At 44.2% G+C, this 22,254-nt stretch overlaps 7 protein-coding genes across 8 annotated transcripts in view; 4 read left to right on the top strand and 3 right to left on the bottom strand.

Moving 5' to 3' along the window:
* The window catches only part of LOC126559613 (E3 ubiquitin-protein ligase hyd), a 265,881-nt gene extending 264,644 nt beyond the window's left edge, over positions 1-1,237 (top strand). Inside the window, exon 17 of the mRNA XM_050215783.1 lies at positions 1,226-1,237. The gene's annotated coding sequence lies outside the window, so the exon portion shown is untranslated. The remainder of the gene's footprint in view (positions 1-1,225) is intronic.
* The window catches only part of LOC126557492 (ATPase family AAA domain-containing protein 3A homolog), a 235,400-nt gene that overhangs the window by 196,868 nt on the left and 16,278 nt on the right, over positions 1-22,254 (bottom strand). The gene's annotated exons all lie outside the window — the stretch shown is intronic.
* The window catches only part of LOC126557151 (neprilysin-2), a 174,344-nt gene that overhangs the window by 139,874 nt on the left and 12,216 nt on the right, over positions 1-22,254 (top strand). Inside the window, exon 2 of the mRNA XM_050212829.1 lies at positions 18,934-18,992. Within this exon, the coding sequence (XP_050068786.1) occupies positions 18,961-18,992 (32 nt within the window). The 5' untranslated portion in view covers positions 18,934-18,960. The remainder of the gene's footprint in view (positions 1-18,933; positions 18,993-22,254) is intronic.
* LOC126557981 (methionine synthase reductase-like) lies at positions 3,050-4,554 on the top strand. The gene is made up of 3 exons (XM_050213909.1): positions 3,050-3,146; positions 3,227-3,367; positions 3,433-4,554. The coding sequence occupies exons 1-3, from the start codon at positions 3,051-3,053 to the stop codon at positions 4,552-4,554; spliced, it is 1,359 nt and encodes a 452-aa protein (XP_050069866.1). The 5' UTR covers position 3,050.
* Positions 4,855-5,932, bottom strand: LOC126558636 (coiled-coil domain-containing protein 137). The gene is made up of 3 exons (XM_050214687.1): positions 5,818-5,932; positions 5,146-5,737; positions 4,855-5,079 (listed from the first exon to the last, which is right to left on the bottom strand). Exons 1-3 carry the CDS (start codon positions 5,910-5,912, stop codon positions 4,855-4,857), a joined length of 912 nt encoding a protein of 303 aa, XP_050070644.1. The 5' UTR covers positions 5,913-5,932.
* Positions 6,360-7,842, top strand: LOC126564939 (methionine synthase reductase-like). Its single transcript, XM_050222069.1, has 3 exons — positions 6,360-6,446; positions 6,517-6,915; positions 6,982-7,842. Exons 1-3 carry the CDS (start codon positions 6,360-6,362, stop codon positions 7,840-7,842), a joined length of 1,347 nt encoding a protein of 448 aa, XP_050078026.1.
* On the bottom strand, positions 13,598-15,201 carry LOC126557699 (serine/threonine-protein kinase PAK 1). The gene has a single exon (XM_050213561.1). It carries the CDS (start codon positions 15,194-15,196, stop codon positions 13,598-13,600), a length of 1,599 nt encoding a protein of 532 aa, XP_050069518.1. The 5' UTR covers positions 15,197-15,201.

Genomic DNA, 22,254 nt, shown 5'->3' with positions numbered 1-22,254 from the left:
TGTAATCGGAATTTTTAGTCAATTTTCACTTGATAAATTATTTAAAAACATGTTTACTTTAGACCAAAGGTCGACTTAAGCTACTTGTACTTCTGAATGATTTATAAAGTCATTACATTTGCCAAGAAGAATATTTTCCGCTTGGTGTTCATATCGTTATGTTACATGGACGAAATTGGCATGCACCTAAAAGCATTGTTAAAGTGTGTGTAAAACTTATACAAAAATTTAGAAAAAACTGTTTGACATGTGATTTAAAACTCTCTACCACTAACTAGAACATACTCCTTTAGCGATCTCTTCTAGTTTTTGTTTTATTGCCCAAAAACAAATATTCGTATAGTTGTGTTAAGAAAATGGATCGAATAATTATAAACGTTGTCGCAAGAAACCCGACTTTAGTGTTAAGATGCACGTTGTGAAAATCTTTGTAAAAGATATTTAAAGATAGAACGATAAAGGTTGCAATTAGAATAAAGTTGAAAAAACACACTTAGATAAACCGGAAAAATATTTGTCATGAAGGTAAGAAAATTTCTTTATGATTTCTTTTTAAGCTTAGATTTGGCTACCTCTTCGCCTGGTATGCTCTTCTGTTACATGGGATTAAATTTTGCTGCATCGAAATTTGCTCGGTTTTGCACTAATTTGCCACTGGAAGCGGCAAATTCCAGTGCAAAACAAGAGAGCATCCATTCTGGTATTGCTGTAACTGGTATGCTGGTGCTTAAAATTTTCAAATTCAAGTTTTGGCTTAAAGGAAGGAGAAAATAATTTGGCCGCAAAACGAAATGCAAATTGGAATGAAAATTCTCATTCTTTCTTTTTTTTTATATTGAATATAATCCTTAACTGAAAATACAATACTTCCAATCATTCTAAGACTAAAGGGATTCTCTAACCCCTCTAGCCGATGAAGCGTCCCTGTCCTACTAGGCCCTGTCCCGCCAGTGAAAACCCTTACGACAAGAAGACAGCAGGCAACATATGCGTAATTCGAGGTCGAATGTCTTCAAGTTTCGTCTTCATTTGATGATCCAAACCAACCAGGCGCAACACCCCTTTGAAATCGACCCCAACCTTTGCGTGTGAGTGCGGTTTATGTGTAGATAAAATCGCACAATGATTCACTTCCTTTCCCTTTCATTCTCTACGGTCAGCTGTTACTATCTTGATTCGTTTTCTTTTTGTTTTGCTCTACAAAATTCCTCCACTCTACCGAAAGAAAATGTGAGCAGTAGTGACACATGCATTTTCATCAAATTTTCCATAATAATAAGTCCAATGCATGCGGTGTTTGGTGCGGTTTGGTGATCTTATACGAAACGGGAGGAAACGAAGCTCATCCCATCCATCTTCGACGATCAATTAGATAATTGGCAATGATTTCATTTTCACCGTTTTCGCTGTTATGCTGCTCGGTCGATCGTGGATTATAGAGATCACACGTTGATAGGGAATGAAAGGGGATGGTGAAGGGGGAGGATATGTTGAAAAACGAAAAATGCGTTTAAAATTATCCGCTATGGCGCTTTCCGACAGTCAGTCAGATGCCGGCGACTGGGTCCAATCAATCGGAACGATCGCAACGATTGATTGATTTGATAAATTTTGCGCAATCTCGTATTTTTATTTTGCTTCTATGCATACTATGTAAGACAGATGCTTACGATGGTACACGATGAGCTTCCAGCTTCCATTGGATATCATTAGTATTGTTAACATAAATCAATTATGCGGTTTGAATAGGTGATGGTGTCTATAAAGGCTGTAAATTGAAAGGTTACGTGATGGGCTGCCGCTATTATCGAATTTATGGCGATTTGAATGCGAGAGGAATATTTGTTTGATGATTAGTCGTACAAACGGACTTCCTCCTCCTGTAAATAAACAACTTTCAACAATGGTTTATTGAGCTTTAACGGCGATGTTTTGGAGCAGTGCTACAAGTTCGACGTCATTACCTAACCAGAAAAAGTTTGGCTATGCTTCGACAAGAATTCTAATAAGCTTATCTTGAAGAAACCGGGTATTATTTAAAAACTTACTGTACATTTTAAAGGTATTTATTTATAAGCGAAATGAACGTAAATACTGATACTGATTGGATGATCAGTCCTCACTACAGAGAAACGGTTCGAATGGGATTTGATCCCTGGTCCTTCCAAGTGAAGAACTGTGCCCATGTTGACCTAAAAACTGCTTACTAAACTCATGAAAACCCTGCGACATTGCTTCTCGGTCATGGTACAGTCATAACTTTTATTAACAGCACCCTAATTATTATTATTACAACTTGGAACAAATCATCGTAACGCGAATTATTATTTGGCATCGATTTCGAAATGATTCTTTTGATAGGGCAATCAATTGCTGACATCAACATAGAAATTTCAAAAATATCTAACTTGCTCCATTATACTAACTGACTTTTTGAATCAAAAAATTTGAATACAAACCCTAGCAACAACATTCCTACACCTCACAACGCGCTGTCATTCTGATGTAGATCAACCTTGGCAAGGTTCACACAACATCAGCCGACTTTTTATTTACAACAAAAGCTGCCGAAGTAACGCGTCCGCGCTACTCGCAAACTAATCTCTGCTACAGAAAATTCTCAACATAAGCAGGAAAAAAGGTGCTTTGGGCGTGCAAATAGGTCCCATTTAACTGCTGAGACGACAAATTACACGTTGAAGCTAAAAACAGTGGTTTGGTTCTGTGGTGTATAAACACTAAACAGACACAGGACGTGTTGTGTACCGACGCATATGTAATGTGATTTTAATACACCGTAGTGCTTCGGAACGAACAACAAGCATTTTAATATGGATTTTAGTCTGTAGGTCAAGCCATGTATTTGTTTTAATCGTCTCTAGCGAGACCACATACCGCACATTTGACCTATGCTCTCGATCATTGTGTCGATGAAACGTTTAGTTTTTGTAAAATAAGTCATATAAACTTCAGCAAAATATACAAAATTGATTGGTGAGAAAAGTGCAATCGTGAATTGATTCATTACACGCCACCGACCATCAACAAAAATGAACGTTCTCCAGCAGTTTAAAGCGACACCGCTGACGCTGACCAAGCTACCAGCCTCATTCATCGAGACGATTCTGTCCGAAAGCGGACAAGTGGTAAGCCGCACTCCGGTATAACCGGGAACGATCATAAATGGAAAATGCTTTTATGGTCGCTACATAACTTTTTATTCCAGCATTCGGATCACTTGCAAAGCACCACCCGGCAACCATTCGGGTCGAGCAATGTATACAAAACAAGCATTCTGCACTATCGCGTTCTAGCTGAGGGTGACGATATAAAAACGGTGTACGAGACCGCAATCAAACTTCCACCGGTAAATTAGGATTTTGTTTGCAATTCATCAACGATCCATTAATGTACCGGTTGTCTTCGTTTCAGAACATGGAGGAGGAATACTTTCCGGGTGATGCAATCGGAATTCTCACGTATAATCTGGCCAGCGAGGTGGATTATGTGCTGGATCGGTTACATCTACTTGAATCGGCCGATCAAACGTATGAAGTAAAGCTAGCCAAACCTATCAAGAAGAAAAACCCGGAGTTGCCCCATTACGTACCAAAGTACGTCACTCCTCGGCGACTTCTAGCGGAATGTTTGGACATTCGAATTACACCCCGTAAAGGGTTGCTTCAAGCCTTAGCTAGCCATACGGCTGATGAATGCGAAAAACGTTTGCTGGAGATTCTGGCCTCAAAGGAAGGATCGAACCTGTACAATGAGCTGATTCTCAAGAACGAGATGAACTTCCTGCACATGCTCAAGTATGTGGCCAGTTGTAAACCACCGCTATCGTTGCTGATAGAACATTTACCACGGCTGCAGGCACGACCCTACTCGATAGCGAGTTACGGACGGGAGAATCACATCCGCATTGCCTTCGCCATGCTGAACGATGGTCATGTCGGTATTACGACGCACATGCTCGAAAGCAAGTTGCTGCATCCGAGCAAATGGGACAAATATCTGTACATTTATCTGCGTCAGCTGAAGCCCGTCTTCAACTATCGCGAGGACGATCTCGAACGTAACATCGTCATGATTGGCCCGGGCACTGGTGTGAGCCCGTACATTAGCTTCCTGGAGTATCGCAAGCAAATGAAAAGCTCCAATCGGAAGATAAAAATGGGTTCTGCCTGGTTGCTGACCAGTTGCCGTTACCAGAATCGTAACTATCTGTACGAGAGCGAACTGAAGGGTTTCATGCAAGCCGGTGTGCTGGATCGATTGCACGTAGCTTCGTCGCGCGATGAGAACAGCCAGTACAAGTACGTTCAGGACATCATCGAGGATCGAAAGGAGGAACTGATTGAACTGCTGCTCGATGATGCGACCAAGCTTTATCTGTGCGGCGAAGGACGAACTATGCTGCCCCGCATACAGGACACGATAGTGACGTGTATGAGCAAGGTGAAATCGATGCCCAAATCGGAAGCGGCCGACTTGCTGGCCGAGTATAAGAAATCCGGGAAGTATCTGTACTATTCGATGATACGGTATTGAGAGATGGTGGACCAACAGATCGGTAAAATGTATAGAAATGGCCACAGTGTAATACCGAGTAGGGAGCGCATATTTATAACTGACAACAGCGGAAATACGTTCTAATAAACGAGTTCGGACGTTCTCCTAAGTAAATTTCATTGTTGGATTGACTTCCCCTTTCATCGTTAATCAATTAGAAAATGACAATTACAGTCCGTTTGTTACCGTAACAAGAGTATTAAAGTAGGACAAAACCCAAATACCATAGAACCATAGAAAAAAGAAGTAACATACCTGATACAACGCCGACACCGTTTTTTATTGTTTTGCATTTTTCTTCAATTGCCGATACAGTTCGATGACGTTTTGCTGTTCACGTTCGATCTTCATTCGGGTTGCGGCCGGCAGATTCTTTCGTTTACCTTTAAGATCTAATTTCGTTTCCTTGGCCTTCTTTTTGGATTTTTTCTTGGGAACCGGTTCTTCCTCTTCCGTTTGCTTTGGCTCCAGCAACGAACTAAGCAGCAGACTTTTTGCGCCAGGCTGAAATGAAAGATAAATTATAAATTAAAAGAACATTCCTTTGAACGAAGTATTCATCAGACATACCCGTGGTACACCTTGCCTGGTGGCACGCCGTGGCAGTGTATGGAGTGACGGTGGTTCCTTTACAACCTCACCAAAAGGCACCCGTTCGTACTGGTACTCTCGCAGCAAAAGGTCCTCCTCCTCTCGACGCTTTTCCAGTGCTTTCTGCTTTTTGAGTGCCTTCTGTTCCGCTAACATTGCTTTCCGTGCTTTGGCAAATTCGGCAGCCTTCGATTTGCGTGGTTTGGATTTTTCATCGCTAATCTTTTCCAACATACTATCGACCTCGATTCCCTTCCGTTTGATCACACGAATTATTCCCGTTTTGTCGTCGTGTTCCACCTCTACGCCGAACTTCGTACCAAATTCCGACTCTACTTCGCGATCGTGTTGGACATTACTTGCCCTGTTCAAGAATGCTTCCTCAGTTTCCCGGGGACGCTTTTCAACCAGCGTGCTACCGATCTGTAACGCCGGTCTTTTTTTCGGTTCTCTCTTTCTTCGTCTGGGTTGGCTAGCTGCTTCATTCGCGAGAGCCATAAATTGCTTGAACCGATTCGAAACCTCCTGCACATCGTGTTCTTTCGGAGGGTTGTTGATTTTATCTTTCATGCTGTTTGGAGAGGAGAGAAGTATTGCGTTAGCTAATGGTGGAAAGCAATAACGTTAAACTTGGTTTATTGAGCCACTTACGAAGCTTCCCTGTCGGCGAGCCGTTTGAGCGGATCACGAACGCCATGGCGTTTGGGAACGGGGATTTTACGATGCGTTGGACCAAACCGTCCCATTCTGTGGTAAGTATTTGGAGTACTTAATAGGTGATTTTAACTGTGGAGAAACACCACAGTTTGCACAGTTTTATCGGATGGAACAGTACGTTTGCTAGGTTCTTTTGCCAGTACAATTGTTGACCAACAATAGCGCACCGCATGCGAGCAACGAACCTGTCAGTGAGCGAGAACTGTCAAAGTATGTTTGACAGCATGGAGCAATTTTCGAACGAACGAAACGCTTTTTTTCACTTTGCCGGGACATTAACTGCATTCAAAGTAGTATTTCTTTAATTTGAAGCTAGTACAGATTCATATTAACAAAATATTCCAGCACAAATATTAATTACAAGCATGTAAACAATCGAAAATTGAGAAGATGTCAGTTCGTCTGGCAACACTGCTCCAAGTACAACGTGCGTTTGTTTTGTTTACGTTTGTTTCGGTCGGTTCAGCGCATCAAAAATGTTTTCGGAAGTTTTACTTGAATTTGAGGAGAAAAAACTCACATTACCCGCTCTTCCTTCGAACTTTATCGTGGTGCAAGAAACAGTGAGTAAAAGTGGTACTTTTTATTTAGCCAAATCCAAGCCCACAAACTAACACTACATCGTTTTCACAGGGAGATGTGCCGCTGCAAGAATCACACTTGCAAGCGAACGTGACTCAACCATTTGGAGTGACGAAGGTTTTAGAAGCATACGTCACTAACTCCACAACGATTGCTGAAGGTGAAGATGTGAAAACGGTACATGATGTCACGTTAAAGTGTCTGAATGATCCAGGACATCGATATTGGCCCGGAGATACGATAGGAATTTTATCCTACAATACGAATAGCGATGTCGAGTTCATTCTTGATCGACTTGATTTACATTCCCAGTGCGACAATGTGTGTAATGTCGGCATTGATCCAAACACGACTAAAAAAGGAGCCAAACTACCGTTGTTTGTGCCTTCAGTTGTAAATTACCGACGACTGTTCAAAGAGTGTTTGGATCTTCATGCGGTTCCAAAGAAAGTAAGTGAAAGGAGTATTATTTTAACAAAACAAATCATATTACAATCATAGTTTCTTTTATTTTAGCTCTTAATTCGTTCGTTAACAACCTGCACTACGGTTGAGAACGATCGCCGCTTTCTGGAAATTTTATGCTCGAAAGAAGGAAATTCTGCGTATGAGCGATACGTCCAGCAGCTGCATGGGAAGGGAATAATTTCACTGCTCGAGCTAGTTCCATCATGCCGACCAACGGCAGCAATACTAATAGCACACCTTCCCAGGCTTATGCCGCGCCCCTATTCGATAGCTAACACATATCGAGAAGGCGGTGACAGCCCAGCGGTACGATTTCTGTTCTCGCATGACGCAAACAATCCAGGCATTACCACAACGTATCTTCGAGGATTGGAAAAAGGAGAGAAGGTGTACTTTTACTTCCGCCAGAGCAGTGCGTTCGTGTACAAGGATACGGATCTAAGGTGCAACATTGTAATGGTTGGCACCGGTACAGGAATGTCTCCGTATCTTTCCTTTCTCGAACGACGTGCAGATGCTTTAGCCAAAGGTGAAACGTTGGGTCGTGCAGAATTGTTCGTAGGATTTCGCTACCGTGAGCGAAATTACCTTTGCAGGGACGAAATTAAGGAGCATCTTAAAATGGGCGTGTTGGATGCTTGCTATGAGGCGTTTTCACGAGATACTGAAACGCAGCACAAGTATGTGCAGAGTCAGATGCAAGCAAAACGGGCCGAAATCATTGCAAACATCCGTAACCCTCATGCACTGTTTTACGTGTGTGGAGATGCAAAGGTTCTGCTGCCACAAATAACGGACACGGTGGTGAACATACTTGCCGAAGCATCGGAAACGGAGGAGGAGGATATGAAAACATTCGTTGACGGGCTAAAGAAGGATGGTAAATACCGCGAAGATGTTTGGCTGTGAAGTACACATTCAATAGTATCATCGATAGCTTCAAGCAATACGTCCAAAAAGTCAAGGCTAAAATAAAAAGCAGTTAATTTGAAATAAGAATTAATTACTTACCAGTTTCACTTTCTTTGATGATATCGTCGTTTTCGGAAAGGAAAAAGTAATAAAACCAGCATACCAGCATAGTAATTATTATGATATCCTGTCAGAAACTATATTCTAAACATAAACATTTTAACAGTATTGCAAAAAAAAAAGTCCTACAACAAAATAGTATTGAATGCTGTTTACATTACATGAATCGGTTGTGCGATACACCACGCCAAGAGCAATACGAAGAAATACTTCACAAAATCATTTCCTTTCTAATACCGACTAATATCCTAATTGTGTAACCATTACAATTTACTCCTACGTAAAATGTGGTAAAAAATGTTCAAAAAGATTGTGTGTCTGTATGTCAATACTCTTTCCCACTATAAATGCCGGGGTTTTTTCTTTGCAGTCACGCGCACGTATATCTTAACACGATCATCTCGTACGCATGCAATGAATGTGGTAATGTTTGAACGGTATTGTCGTACGAAGTTTGTCAGAGAAAAATGGAGAGTTCCCCTTTGTAGTACAAATTGTTCTTAACCGTGTATAATACACGCATAAAAATACATGCTCTTTCCTATATGTAAAAAAATAAACACATACAAGCTATCAAAAAAAGCAATTACCGCATATGGTCAGAATGTTTGTTCTATAGTTACACGAATATAATACAGGGCAGCTTTCTCCCCTAAGTGTCTATCCCTTATCGATAGACTGATTGTGTGATGGTTTTTTTTCTTCTCTTCTCTGTTTGTTTGTTTACAGCAATGCTTTTCCTATCTATTTACACTAGCGTGTGGCATCAGCTAAAAACGCATGCTGAACATTATTTTACACACGAACACTCGCTTCGGTGAAATTTTTTTTGTCGCATTAGGAGGAAATCAATACTTTCCATTTTTATGTATGTATGTACAATAGCAGCTAGGCAGACATGTAAATCTTACTAAAAACCCTATTTCTTTTGTGTGCAATAGCGAGCTGTGCAAGATAGCAAAGGGCACCAATCGTCATTAGCTGGACGGCATTCTGATCGTCAAAAAAACCCCCCCTAAATATGGCCTGGGATGGTTTCTCTGTACAATGATTGAACGATGCAGAAGATGCGGTCGTGCATCTATTTCTATTACATTAACACAAATTCGATGACGCTGGTTTAATACCAGCGGTTTTTGTTTTTATCGACTTCTTTTCAGCACGCACATTCTACCGCCGACTATCTTAGTTGGTAGGTTTTGCTGGTATTACAACCGCGGCACGTAACTTCGTCCCTCCCGTGATGTGCTTGGCAGCTATCCGCGCACGGAAGAGAAGACGTTACAATTCAATATGTGTTGCACGGGGGTTTTTTGCCCCACGAATCAATGTTTTTCTATGCGAAACATGTGCAACATGTTGCTGTTGACGCGGTGTGGCCGCGCGTTGGAGCATTCCGTTTCCTCGTTTATGGTTACATGCGGCTGTTCGCTTCGAGTCGATCGAGACAGCACCAGTACGATCGCGATGCATAACCTCCAAATACTGTTCAAGGCAATCAGCTACAGTACTGGGTGGGAGAGGGAATGTGCTCATTTGTGTATCCTCTTTCCATGTGTCCAAAACTGCCACCGTAAAAAAATCTACCTCTTTGCCTTCATTTCGTCGATACCCAACAAGTGCTTGGAATGTGGTGCAGCAGCACTACTGACTGCACCAGATTAAAAATCAACCCATCGAGAGATCACTTCATATAGTGCGAATTCGTGTCCGTCTCAACTGATAAGAAGTAACCGGAAGCGGCCAGTAAAGTGGGCGAGCACGCGCGTCTGTGTTTGTCGCACATTCATTTCGAAGGAAGCAAGAGTTCATTATTAGCACCTCCAGACTTCCCCACAAGACACTCCTGTTGTGAAGGATGGATGGTGTAACAGGCAAAGTGTGTAAGTAAGGCTGCGTTTTGCTTGTGTTGCGTTGCGCTGTACTTCAAACTTTGTTATCTGATAACAGCTGATAAATGGCATTGCAAAACCGAAAAAAACGGACCAAATGAAGTTTACGAAATCGAACGAAAAAACGGCAGCATTACGAAGCTGTTTTACGAATAGTCGAATTGCTGAGGATAATTCCCACCTCTTTAGCTACAGCTCAACTTGGAGAAGGACAAATTTATCAGCATTATCTAAGAACAGAACTTTTGGCATGCCAAGGAATGGGTGGATCTTCGATGGTGCGGGAAGTTAGCTTTCACTGCACGGAAATATCCAAACACAACATGTGTGCGATCATTACTGAAGTCTCTCTTCAAAGTTACCGGAAATCTGAATTTATTCTACCCCGCGTACCAAACGGATGAGACCCACAGCAATGCGTTCATTTCTTCACCAACCGAGGGAAGAATCATTTACAACAATTCTACCGCCCGGTTTCACAAACGGGAAACTCGCCGCGAGGAAATGCTGGGGCCCGCGCGGTGTGTGGTAGCATAAGGTCAATTTAATTTACCTCATCACATCAAGACGCTACCGTACGGCGGTGTAGAGAGTTCCCTGCTTCCGAGTTTGATGGCGGGTATGCCCATCATCAGGGCCACGATGCCGTAACAATTTCGATAGACAGCGAGGCGTACCGTTGAGGCAGCGTTGTAGTTGGAGGAAGCTGTCTCACAGGTACGGTACAACACCATACCGATTATCGTTGTTGCCGTGAAGCGTGAAACATTAAAGCACCGTTTGCCAAAGCGCACCATATAATCAACCTGGCACGAATTACGTTGGGACAAGTGTGTAACCAGAATCGTTCTTCACCGTGTCATCAGACCTCGGCTAGGGTGATTTGTTTAGCTCTCGTAGAAGCTTAGCGGAAAAGGAACAAATAGCAAGTTGCTCACCAGAGCCTTATGGAATGACGAACAAAAACTGCGTTAAAACCATCTACTTGGTCTTTAGGAACGTTTTCTGTCAAAGCGAACTCAGCCGACTGCTGCCTCGTCACAATTCTCACCTTTATCCTCCATCCCATAATGGCGAGCCTCTTCTTCATCTACGATCCAGCGCTCTGTCCGAGTGACAAACTCTTGTCACAATAGTCTTATGGATTTAATTCATTTGATGCTTGAGATCGGAGGACGCTAGTGTCCACTAGGCGGGCCCGACACAGTCGTGCAACAAAATGATAGGGTGGACTTTCAACGGATGAATCATCCAGCCTAATAGTGTCCTCTCGCAGACGTTTATGAAGCTTAGCGGAGGGGAAGCGTGATAAAACGTTCGTTGGAGGAATAAAGTAGGTATTTTGGGAATGAAAACCCGGTGCTGACTCATAGGTATAACCACGCTTCTCTTTCTACCTTTCCGTAAGGTAAAATACTCTCACTTTCTTTTTACATGAAAGTGTGTGGTGCATGGGGCATTATGCATTCCCCTGCTCGGTTTGGTAAATCGGAAACTAATTGGTCAAATTTAAAAGAGCGACATTAAACGTTATAAATAACGGTTCTATTACACCATGGGATATGTATGCCTGTATCGTAGTTGGTAGGAATGACTCCGTAACAGAAAACCTGTACATTGAAGCCTCCATTTGGGTAGGCAAAATTATTTTTATAACAAACATAAAACGCACATAAAAACGCACATCCCTTCGTTCATGTCGCTGTGTTCATGTCTCCCGGTTTAAGCGTGTCTACCCAGGCATATGTTGTGTTCTCTTTGCATTTGGAAGCATTTCACTCCAGCTGGCGACATGATGTGTGTCTCGTTTTTACCATCCACCGTCTTCAAGATAGGATCGTCTAAGCCGCCCATACGGTCTCCGGATGCGGATGGGTTTAGATATTTGTTTTGTGTAACGCGTATGCATCGCGTTCGTTTGCCTCTGCAGTAACAAAAACCAATTTTGAGCTGTGTTTGTTGGTAGACCGAAAGATCGCACTACGGTGCTAATGAAAATTGGCAAGAGTGTCGTACGTACACCTCGGCGGCGCCCGGTAGAAGACGATCGTAAAAGCGCGACTACTGGAAATGCCCCAAGGGACCAGAGGATGAACCCGCAAACACCAACGTGATTTTCTTCAATGAGATGTAAATTTTAATAGAATAATTCCAGCCACACTACAGCCACGATGAGGATGACGAGCAAGCGCACACTCTCACACACACACGCTTCCTCTTCTCGGTGCGGTGCAAAAGCGCACTGGAACAAATGCACTTTCTGTGCACGTTTCACCCAAACCACCCTGACTACTGTGTCTCGTTCTCTGTTACGGAAAGAAATGATGGATGAACATACTCAACCATCAACTCCATCTCGCACCACGCGTATATCAGACGGCGGGTGGTTTGCTCGAAGGTTTGTTTCGCGATGGCTCACGCGAGTTCTAGAGACCATCGAGAGAAACCCATACGACGACTCGTCGTCTCGCCATCAGCGTCATCAGCGAGGCCGTCGAGAGTTGTACGCGCCACGATATCCATCCAAGAACGGGAAAGGGAGCAACTCATTTGCTTCGGAGAGGAACCTCCTTGCAGACGCGCGCTTTATTTCGTTCCGTCTTGCCTGGTGGCGACGATGGTTCCAGCTAATCGCAAGCGACATTATTATCGTTCTCTTGAACTTATTCACGCACCACACACACACTCCATCAGCTTCCCAGTCGCCACCCTTCCTTCCTAGTGTGTTCCTTCCGTTGCTCTTTCTTTTTTCGGCCATGGAATGTTACTGCCCTCGTCGCTTAATATATGCTAACACCAGCCCCAAACCAAACGAAAACAGCACTAACACATCCATTACTGATGGAGTTGCTCGCTTGCTCACTACAAAAATGTGAACATCAAACCAAATGGCAATAAAACACATTTTCTCCTAATAGAACTATCAAGTGGCAGTGCAGCGATCAATGATCTGCATGGAGAGCATAGTCTTGCCTGTTCCCTTGTGGTTTTCTCCCCCAAAACCAATCCAAAAGAAAGCAATCGACTTTCTTCGCACAAACTGTGGAATGTATGGGAAGAGGAGTTTTCGTGCCTGGCAATATATTGTATTACATGTGCCCTGCGCCCAACTGCAACATGTAGATCGTTTGGCAGAAAGGGTCACAACCAGCACACCGCGTTATGATTGATTGTTCCGTTCCACTTCGGAACACCCAACACAAATCGAATCGCTGCGTGCAGTGCCGTTCCGGACAAAGCGACCGGGACAAACACGGGTTACAGTTCCACCCAGTACCTTATCATTTAGTGCTGCAGCAATGGTACCGATTCTACCACCTCTCTGACCATTGCCGCGCTATCGATGTTCGGTTCGATCTCGCACAGCGAATCTATACGTAAGCTCTACTTTTCCTTATCTTTAAGCTCGTTGACTATATGGGGTTGTGTGATTTGCTGCTTGTCGGCATTTGGCTGGCGCAAAACACATACCACCACCCGTTGGGGAGTTACTTCTATGTCCATCTATCCTTCTGGCTGCTACTACTACGTTACGTTTTGCTTTTATCGAACAAAATTTCGCACCACTGTGCCCTCATCCCTGCTGACCCCTCTACTTTCTGCTGGTCTGCCCGATCGCGCGGTGTAAAAAAAGGCACTAAATCTCACAGCCACTATACGGCAAAAATGTTCCTAGTAACGATTCTAAATCTGACTTGTTTTACGCCATTCGCCCACTCCCCATGTTCCACGTTACCTGTTCAATTGTCCCGCTTCAGCAATCTTCGGGCGGCCTTTATCAGCGGTGTTAACGTTCGCAGCTCCATACAGTCCTGCAGGAACGGATGCCGCAGCAGCTCGTCGGCCGATGCACGCATGTCAACCTCCACCTGCAGGCAGCGGTCCAGGAAGTCCTTCAGATTGTCCGACAGTTTGTCCCAGCTCTTGATATCCGGCCGCCCATTCGCCGCAATCAGATAGAGCGCACGGAGCGGGGCCTGATTGAGGTACGGCGGTTGACCCTCGATCATCTCGATCGCCATGATACCGAGCGACCAGATGTCCACCTTCTTGCCGTACTGTTTGCGCGTCACCACCTCCGGTGCCATCCAGTACGGTGTGCCGACCATCGTCTGCCGCTTCTCGTCACCCTCGATGTTGGCGCAGAAACCGAAATCGGTCACCTTTACCGAACCGTCCATACCGAGCAGCACGTTGTCGGACTTGATGTCCCGATGGATGATGCCCTTGGCGTGGAGGAAGCTAATCGCCAGCAGCACCTCTCGGCAGACAGCCGCAATCTGTCGATCTTTCATGACCGTTTCCGTAACCACATCCGTCAGCGGACCACCATCCATATACTCGAGAATTACCCACAGCTGGTCAACGTCCTCCAGGTAGTACGCTTCCAGGAAGTTGACCAGATTCTTGTGATTAAAGTCCTTCAGTACGTTAATCTCGTTCAGGATGGATTCCTTCGATGACTGATTTTTCATGTCGATCGTTTTGATGGCCACCTTTGCGCCCGTATTGCGATCGAGCGCAATAAACACCACCCCCGACGCACCCTTGCCCACCTCGACCGTTTTCTCGTACCGCTGGAGCGGATCATCCAGATTGCAGATCTTCTTCAGCTCGAAGTACACCTGTTCGTCGCTCTTGGGCTGCCGGGTTAGTTTCTCCTTCGGTCGCAGTATTAGATCACTGTCCGCGGGTTCGGGCTCCTGGTCGAGACTGTTGTTGTTGTTGACGTTGGTGCAGATCGCGTAGGAACTTTGGTGTGTGTCGAGATGGGGAACGTTGTGGATGATCATCGTTTCGCTGTTGCTGCCCGCATCGATCAGATGCAGATTGTCCATGCCTTTGTACACCTTGCTGGTGTAGTTTTTGGGCTTTGGTTTCAGCTGTGGTTTCGGTGGCAGGGTCATACTTTTCTTGGGCAGCGGAGGCGGAGGCGGCTGGGGGACAGTTTCATTTTCCTCGCTACTCCCGGCCAGCGAATCTTCGCTCTTGTGCGTAGTTTTCTGGTCGAGAAATTGGTCAATCGATTCCGTTTCCTCGTGGATCGCATCTTCCGTAATGAACGGCTTGAACGGTTCCGTCGCTTCCTTCTTTTTGATCGAGTAACTGTAAAACTTTACCGCCTGGTAAGCCGCCTCCGGATTTTTGCTTTGTTCGTCGTGCGTGATCAACGCATCCATCATGCGGATCCATGATTTCGGTAAGCCTTCCAGATGCCCCGTCTGCTGGTTCTTGCTGACGTGCATCCCGTGCACCACGTTCGTCGGGAGACCGATTTCGGAAATTTTGTTCCGCTCGGAATCCTTCGCCCGTCTGCTGCCGAAAATGTTTTTAATCATCTTGCTCGTGTACCACCGCTGCTCGCTGTGTCGGGACGGGGACAAAAAGGACAGTGGGCCAGACAGTTACCTACGATGGCAATGTAATTCCAGCACCGGACCGATGGTGCAGTACGATCGTATCCGCTACAAACACAATAGAATTACACACACAGACACAGGTACAAACCAAGGGGCCACCTTCACTATGGTACACGGGCCTTTTTTGCCTCTTTTGTGTTTAATATCTCTCACGCTAAATGCAATTGAAAGATTGCACTCCCTCGTACGCACAACAGGAAAACGCTGCAATGGAAGGAAAGCCAAAAAACCATTCACGGCAACGAACGAAGAAGAAGAACTGTCTCACAAAACGGTGCTTATCGCATTGGGGTGCTGGAATTTTTTCCTCGGGGATTCACGCACGAACACGAAAACACGGCCACACCACACACCAACCAACACACAGTAAACGCCTCCCAACGGTGGAATGTTTGCTCGCGCCGTCGATTTATGCTTTCAACTTCAGTAAACCTTCATCCCAACGCGTAACACGGATTTATGCTTCATCTCACGATGTACCTTTCTCTACACACACTAAACGCGAGGAAACTTGGAAATAATGCTCCAAGTGCTATGACGAATCGTCGACACTTTGGCACAGCCCTACACTGTCTGTGGCGAATGGGTGTGTGTGTGCGAAACTTCACAACCACACGATGATGCACATTTTGACAGTACACGTGCTGAGCTGAAGTTGAGCCAATTTGCTCAGTTGCTCAGTATTTGAATGTGACGGTTGAGAAATAATTTTTAGAGCCAATTCGGGGTCATGAATTAAAAGCGGAAAAAATACAGGAAAACAATTGCATCAATAATAGAATATTGATCAATAGTCTTTACTACCGAAGTGGTCAATAGTTAAACTATTTTTGATTCATTTGGATCAGGTGGCTAACAAGTTACTTAAAAAATAACACACAAATTGGTAACTTTATAATATGACATTTGGTGGAGCGCATAAATATCTAAATTATTATTAGAATTGAATCAAAATCCATCGATGTTTATTCAAAAGCCAAAAAGTAGGTTTTTTTAAAATCAAAACTAAACTATTAGGAATGCAAGAAAGATTAAAAAAAAAAGAAATCGATATTTGGATTTCTTATAAATTTTAAAGATGTTGAAGAAATTGTTTCTTTTAGTAAATTCAAATTCTATTGAATGTATTCCTTTTAAGCGGTTATAACCACTGGTTACGGTGCATAGAGTGTAGCACAGCTTGCACCAAACTTGCATGCCGCAAATTTTTCGAAAAATCCACTGTTCTACTGAGTCCGTTGTACGGTGCTGCTGTAGTCTTGTAATGGAAAATTGCAACTATAAATTTGGATTAATATCAACTCCCTTTTCTTCTTCTTCTTCTTCTTCTTCTTCTTCTTATTCTTGACTTAACCAATCTACTTAGGTCACGCCAACCAAGTCGAATGGCTTATTGGACTTAATGATACGCAGTTGGACCGTCAGTTCTCATTACGTCCTTTGAGTCCTTTATATCCAGGCGACAGTAGCTAGTACGAAGGGATGGATATAAAATCCCAAACAGACCGTCCATCGGTTCGCAGGAATGACTAACGAGCTATGAGTAAATTGAGTGAAGGATGCCATAAAAGATAGACCAAGATCTGCTGAGGTTGTAGAGCCGAAGAATATGGAAAAAGGATTATTGTTTGCGTTAGGCTAGGTTTATTAACGTTGACAATTGGCTATAAAAATCTTTGGATAAACTTCAAAACTAGGATTTCCTTATGAAATGGCCACATTTTCCCATGATTCATCTTGTATATCAGAGCAGATAAACACAATTGTCACCTTTCCATCATTCATTTTTCACTCACATAACTCTCCAGATCGCATTCTACAAAAAAAAAGCTCTAACATACTCATTCGCTGATTAACAATAGTAATGCATGGCGTGTTTGATCGGTCACCGAGTAGTCACGATGGCGCTCCGGCATACAGCTACCGGCAAAAGTTCAGTAGAGCCCATTTCCAGTTCCCGAATAGGTCAACAGTTACTCATTAGCAAACGAGACGTCCACTCGAAGCTATTAGTGGTACAACGATGCAGTACACCAATTATTACATTGATAATTACGCTACCCAACCCCAGTAGCCTGAGTAGAAGAAAATTATCCCGCAAACTATACCTCGGTCCACGCTGAACGCGATGTCGCACCACGCTTCGTCCTTTGCGAGCCATTGCCGCTAGAACCCGCCAGGGAAAGAGGCTAACGGGGTTGTTCGGTTTTAATTCCGTTAGCGAAAATTGTCAGCTGATCATGAAACAATAATTTATCGAACCAACTATATGCAGATGAGCGTGCGATGAGGGCGAAGCAAAACATAAACAATAAACTGGTACAAGCATACGAGCGAAAAACTCGTTTCACAATTAATGGGGGCCGATCGGTGCACCGATCGGTGCCAGATCGCGCAGGATGCTACCAAGACGTTTGATGATGTGATACCGCGGTCCAGATTGATCCAGTTCACACCAGCATTAAATGCATGAAATCTCTTACTTTGTTATCTTGTTTTTTAAACAAAGCTTTTAGATGTATTTCTTACAAGAAATCCTTCATGAAATTGAAAAAAAATGCACAATTCTGGCATAAGTGGAATTCAAGTAAAAAGTAATCCTCGCTAATTAATTATTTAAACATGCTACGAAACAAGTTGCACGCAATAACCAGCCCAAAGAAAAGGACTCCATAAACGCTGATCTCTTAAAAGAGCTTTGAAGATCATCTCACTCACCCCAAGAACAGCTGGTTGATCATGCGAAGAAACCGCCCAAGACGTGCGTCTTGGTTTTGGGGAATGAGAGTGAATCACAGTTTGTTGGAGAGCGTCCGCGGAGAGAGCATCCAAAGAGCGACTGTGGAGCAAAGCACAGCCGACCGGTTGCGGTATTCACGGCCACGGAGAGCAAAACCACCCCAAACAAAACAAATTGAGCTCCAACAACCCCTTACACGGTACTACTATACGGGGGTAAAACGATCCAGGGGGTGGCCGCCCATGAAAGGGGGAGGCGCAAACTCCACCCGATGCTATAAATGCACGCAACTGGCAGACGAACCGTTTCAGTTCCTCCGTAGCAGTGCGACCTCGCGAAGCGGTCGTACTTTCGTGCTCTCCCGGTTAATATAGACACAACCGTGTGTACTACTGGTTGTGTGCGTGCTGTGCGTTTGTACGTGTGCTAGTAGTGTCTGTGTGCATGTGAGACTTTTTTTGAAAAAAAATTCTCCCCCCGTGTGCCCATTAGCATTGCGTGTGTGCAGGTTCGCGCAACCAACTCTACGGAGCTTTCAGCGGTTGAGCTTTCGACGACGGTAACCTCGCCACGGTTGGTTGTGGTCTGGTGGTTACAGCATAAAATAGCATCAGCATTGACACCGAAAATTGAAAAATTTTCTTCAGCACCAGCACGACGAAACTCGCAGTGTCTCGCCGAATGTGTGTGATGACCGGCGGGTGGTATTAGCGGGAGTGATAGTGCGTGAAGGGCATCAGGTTGCAGATTGTCCCACACAGTGACACAGTGTGGGGCCGTACGGGACTCGCTATCAGGACAGGGCAGCCATACTTCCGAGTATAAATTGGTGCCGCTTGGTGTGTCGTGGTAAATCGTGAAGTGAGTACGAAAGAAGCAGGTGAAGATCGTAACCGATCGGTGTCACAACTCCAAGGGAACGCCGCTACCGCACCCAACCCAAATGACCAGCACGACGATGCAGACGGTTATCAAGTACGTACCACTAAACTGTTGAGAATATTACCACTTCTTTAGTAACTGCCGCACCCGTCGTCCTGATCACGGATGATCTACTAATGCTACAGTACGGTTGTCGGTGACCTGGAAAAGAGAAAGGGTGACAGTGTGATGTGCTGGAAGTATGCTAATCGAATGCAAACCGGCCAACTTATGATGTGTTCCACGCACTGCCGTGACTTTTCGCGCTGCTTACTTTCAACTTGTCAACCTTTCTTTCACCAACTCCAGCTGTACACACATTAATGGGCCATTGGGTTGCATGTTGGATGCAGAAAAGGCATCGAGAAGCGCATAACAATGTACTACTACAGCACAAAACTGGAGCCAACAAGACAGACCCCTTGGCATATCTACGTGTTCATGTCCGGAAGCGCAAGGTTGCGCTTCCTTCCGCCCGGAACTACTCCGTCTGCCTGTCAACTTCTCGATTTCCGAACAGCTTTTTAACCGTCGTCAGTGAAAGTAACCGGCAGCACAGCAGATATCGATAGAAAAAAAACGAACTCGCACGCCGTACGCACACTTTGAGCCTGGTCTAGCCTAGTCTGGCACACGAGTGAAATGATAAACTACACAAATCAAACCACGATCGGCGTGGTACAGTAGTGAGGTGTGGCATTTGGTACAAATTGTAATGACGGCAGTACCTATTACGAAACACGTGCCATGGAAAAAGAAGCTTTCACTGAATGGTTTGTAAAGTCGCGGTCAGCTGGTGGGTTGACTTGACACGGTTTTATTGTACCGTTGTGCGAGTATCTCCGTCGATAAACGATAAAGTACCTAACCAGTGTGACCAATGTGGCCAGCAGTCAGGCGTTCCGCCATTTATTGGCGTGAAATGGTTAATGCTTGCACCAGGGCTTTTTACTGGGTGTCATCAAATAGAAAACTCCAAATATGGTTCCACTTTTTAGTCTGCAATTTTTTCGCAACACGACGCAATGAAACGAAAAGCGGAACTATATGCACAGGAAAGCATTTTTCTTTAGTGCTAAAGCCCAAACCGTCTCAACCGTCTTGTTTTCGGGAAGTTGCATTCAGATTCAAACGACAATTAGTGGCATTCGATAATGTGACAGCTGTAGTCATCTGTTCCTTTCAAGTTTGACAAATTCGGTGATGGTAATAATTTGGAAAGGTTTTTTTAAAGTACCTTCACACAACTCCAGCAATTAAAGAGTGGTTAGAGTGCGTCTTCTTAAGTTTTTTTTTTTTTTGGATTGCCCTCCGGTCACCGATGTGTGTGCCCTCAAGCAACCGGTTTTTTAACCTTTTGAGGGATGTACCAAGATGCTGAAACACAAATGAGCGCCTTTTGTTCACCGTTTCGTGCGGTGTTGTGTGCAACTTTCAACACAGATCTGCATGCGATCCACGCTGATCATCAGGTGGGCCCGTTCTGAGATGGTATGGATAATCTTCTCATTTTTAAAAGCACACAGGACCGCATATTCCGATTAGATTAATCTTCGCAAATCTTTGTCTTACGAAGGGTGGATCGGTCTGTTTTAGCTCGCCTGTGTGAGTCAGTTTTAATGATGGGGTTTTCGTGATAAAGCGAACTGGTTTTGTTACGCACAGAAACACTCGCCAACCATTGCGGTACGTGTGTGGGAATCCAACACTTAGAGCCGCCCTGGGAAATGTGAAGTCCGAGGAATAATTGAGAATTTTACATCTTAAGTCCTAGTTTGACTATAAAGTCTGGAATTGTCTCACAGTAAGCTGTTTGCTGTACAATCACAAGCAAAATTAATTCGATTATCTGAACTTAAAGCCACATTCTTGGAATTATAAGGAACCGCTCGTGTTCCAATATAAGATTCAAATAAATGCAGATTAACCTCTCTAATGCAGAAGGTTTGAAAGATGAGAGATGAGTTCTCGCAAACTTTCAAAACTACCGCTTGGCTCATCCCAACAGGAACTATCAGTAACTGTCGAACGGGATAGGGGCATTCTATTTGTGTAAGCTATCTACATAAATCACCCTCGGTATTATTATTCCGAATTCCATAAAACTGCGCAAAACGATGATCGCCAATGTCCCCATCAGCAGCCATATTTATTCCTTCGCTAATCGCTTTTGCCTAGCAAAAATCATTTACGCCAAGCGGACTTTGCTGCATAGTGCTGTGTGTACCTAATAACAACCGGCTTCAAGCACTTGTCGCGCTATCCGCAGCTCCATCCCATACAGATGCTGACGCCCGATATGGTCAAGGTAGGGGCAAGCCAAGACGCTAAATACAATGTTGACACATCATCTTCTGTGCACTAACCGTCGCGATGCTCGAAACAGATCGCTAGAATACGGACGACGCGAACTATGCCGATCAGACGATGACCTAACAGATCGGGCGAGTATTATGACCCATGTGATTAAGGATAGCGATCCCAGGGAGGACGGGGCATCTGTCCAGCATCAACAACAACAACGTCATGTTACGGTGAACTACAACCAAAACGAGATGAAATTCAACATGCGTACCAAGACCGGTTTTCTAACGTCCCTCCGGGTGAGGAAAGTCTGGTTTTTCTGTCCTTCCCCGCTCCCGGTACAACAGGTGTGACTCGAGTTCGCGCGCGGCCGACACGTTTCGGACACACGGTGTTTCGAAATTAATCGAAACGCTTTATGAAGCAACAAAACCACCGACCGACCGACCGACCGGCCGGCAGCAAAAATGTTGCGATTAATTTTAATCACGATTCTCACGATATTAATGAAGTCTGTGTCTCTAGCTTTCATAAACTCCATTTTGTCTGACTCTTTTTACGGTGGGGACACACGGTGTAAACTTTTCCTTTTCATTACGCTATTGAAAGTGTTTGGGAGACTACAAAGGAAACGAATATTTTGAAGTTATTATGCAACCCTCCCTCATTAAAATACTACTGATGCGGCTGATGGTTGAATTCCGAGCTGAAGATGATGATTGATCAGACCTAGGGTAGCTTCTTTCGGACGCCCGAAGGAAGTGTCTGTCTTCCGGGAAGATTTACACCGAGCCGAGTGTTTTTGTGTGAGTTCAAAATTGAAGTCATGGGAAATGCTCCTCACTGCTCGGCTCAGATCAAACACCTTAGCTTCAATGCAACCACAAACATTTGATTGTTATTTTTGGGGGAGGCCTTGTTGGGGAAAGAAACGGTAAAGTCATGAGAAATGCAGTTTGCAATTGTTACAGCATGGCTATTTTGTGGCTTATATCACAAAGCAAGAGTGATC

This window comes from Anopheles maculipalpis, chromosome 2RL (assembly GCF_943734695.1).
Source record: "Anopheles maculipalpis chromosome 2RL, idAnoMacuDA_375_x, whole genome shotgun sequence".
Lineage (NCBI taxonomy): Eukaryota > Metazoa > Arthropoda > Insecta > Diptera > Culicidae > Anopheles > Anopheles maculipalpis.
The sequence above is the reverse complement of the archived record's forward strand: the minus strand, read 5'-3'. Positions and strand labels throughout refer to the sequence as shown.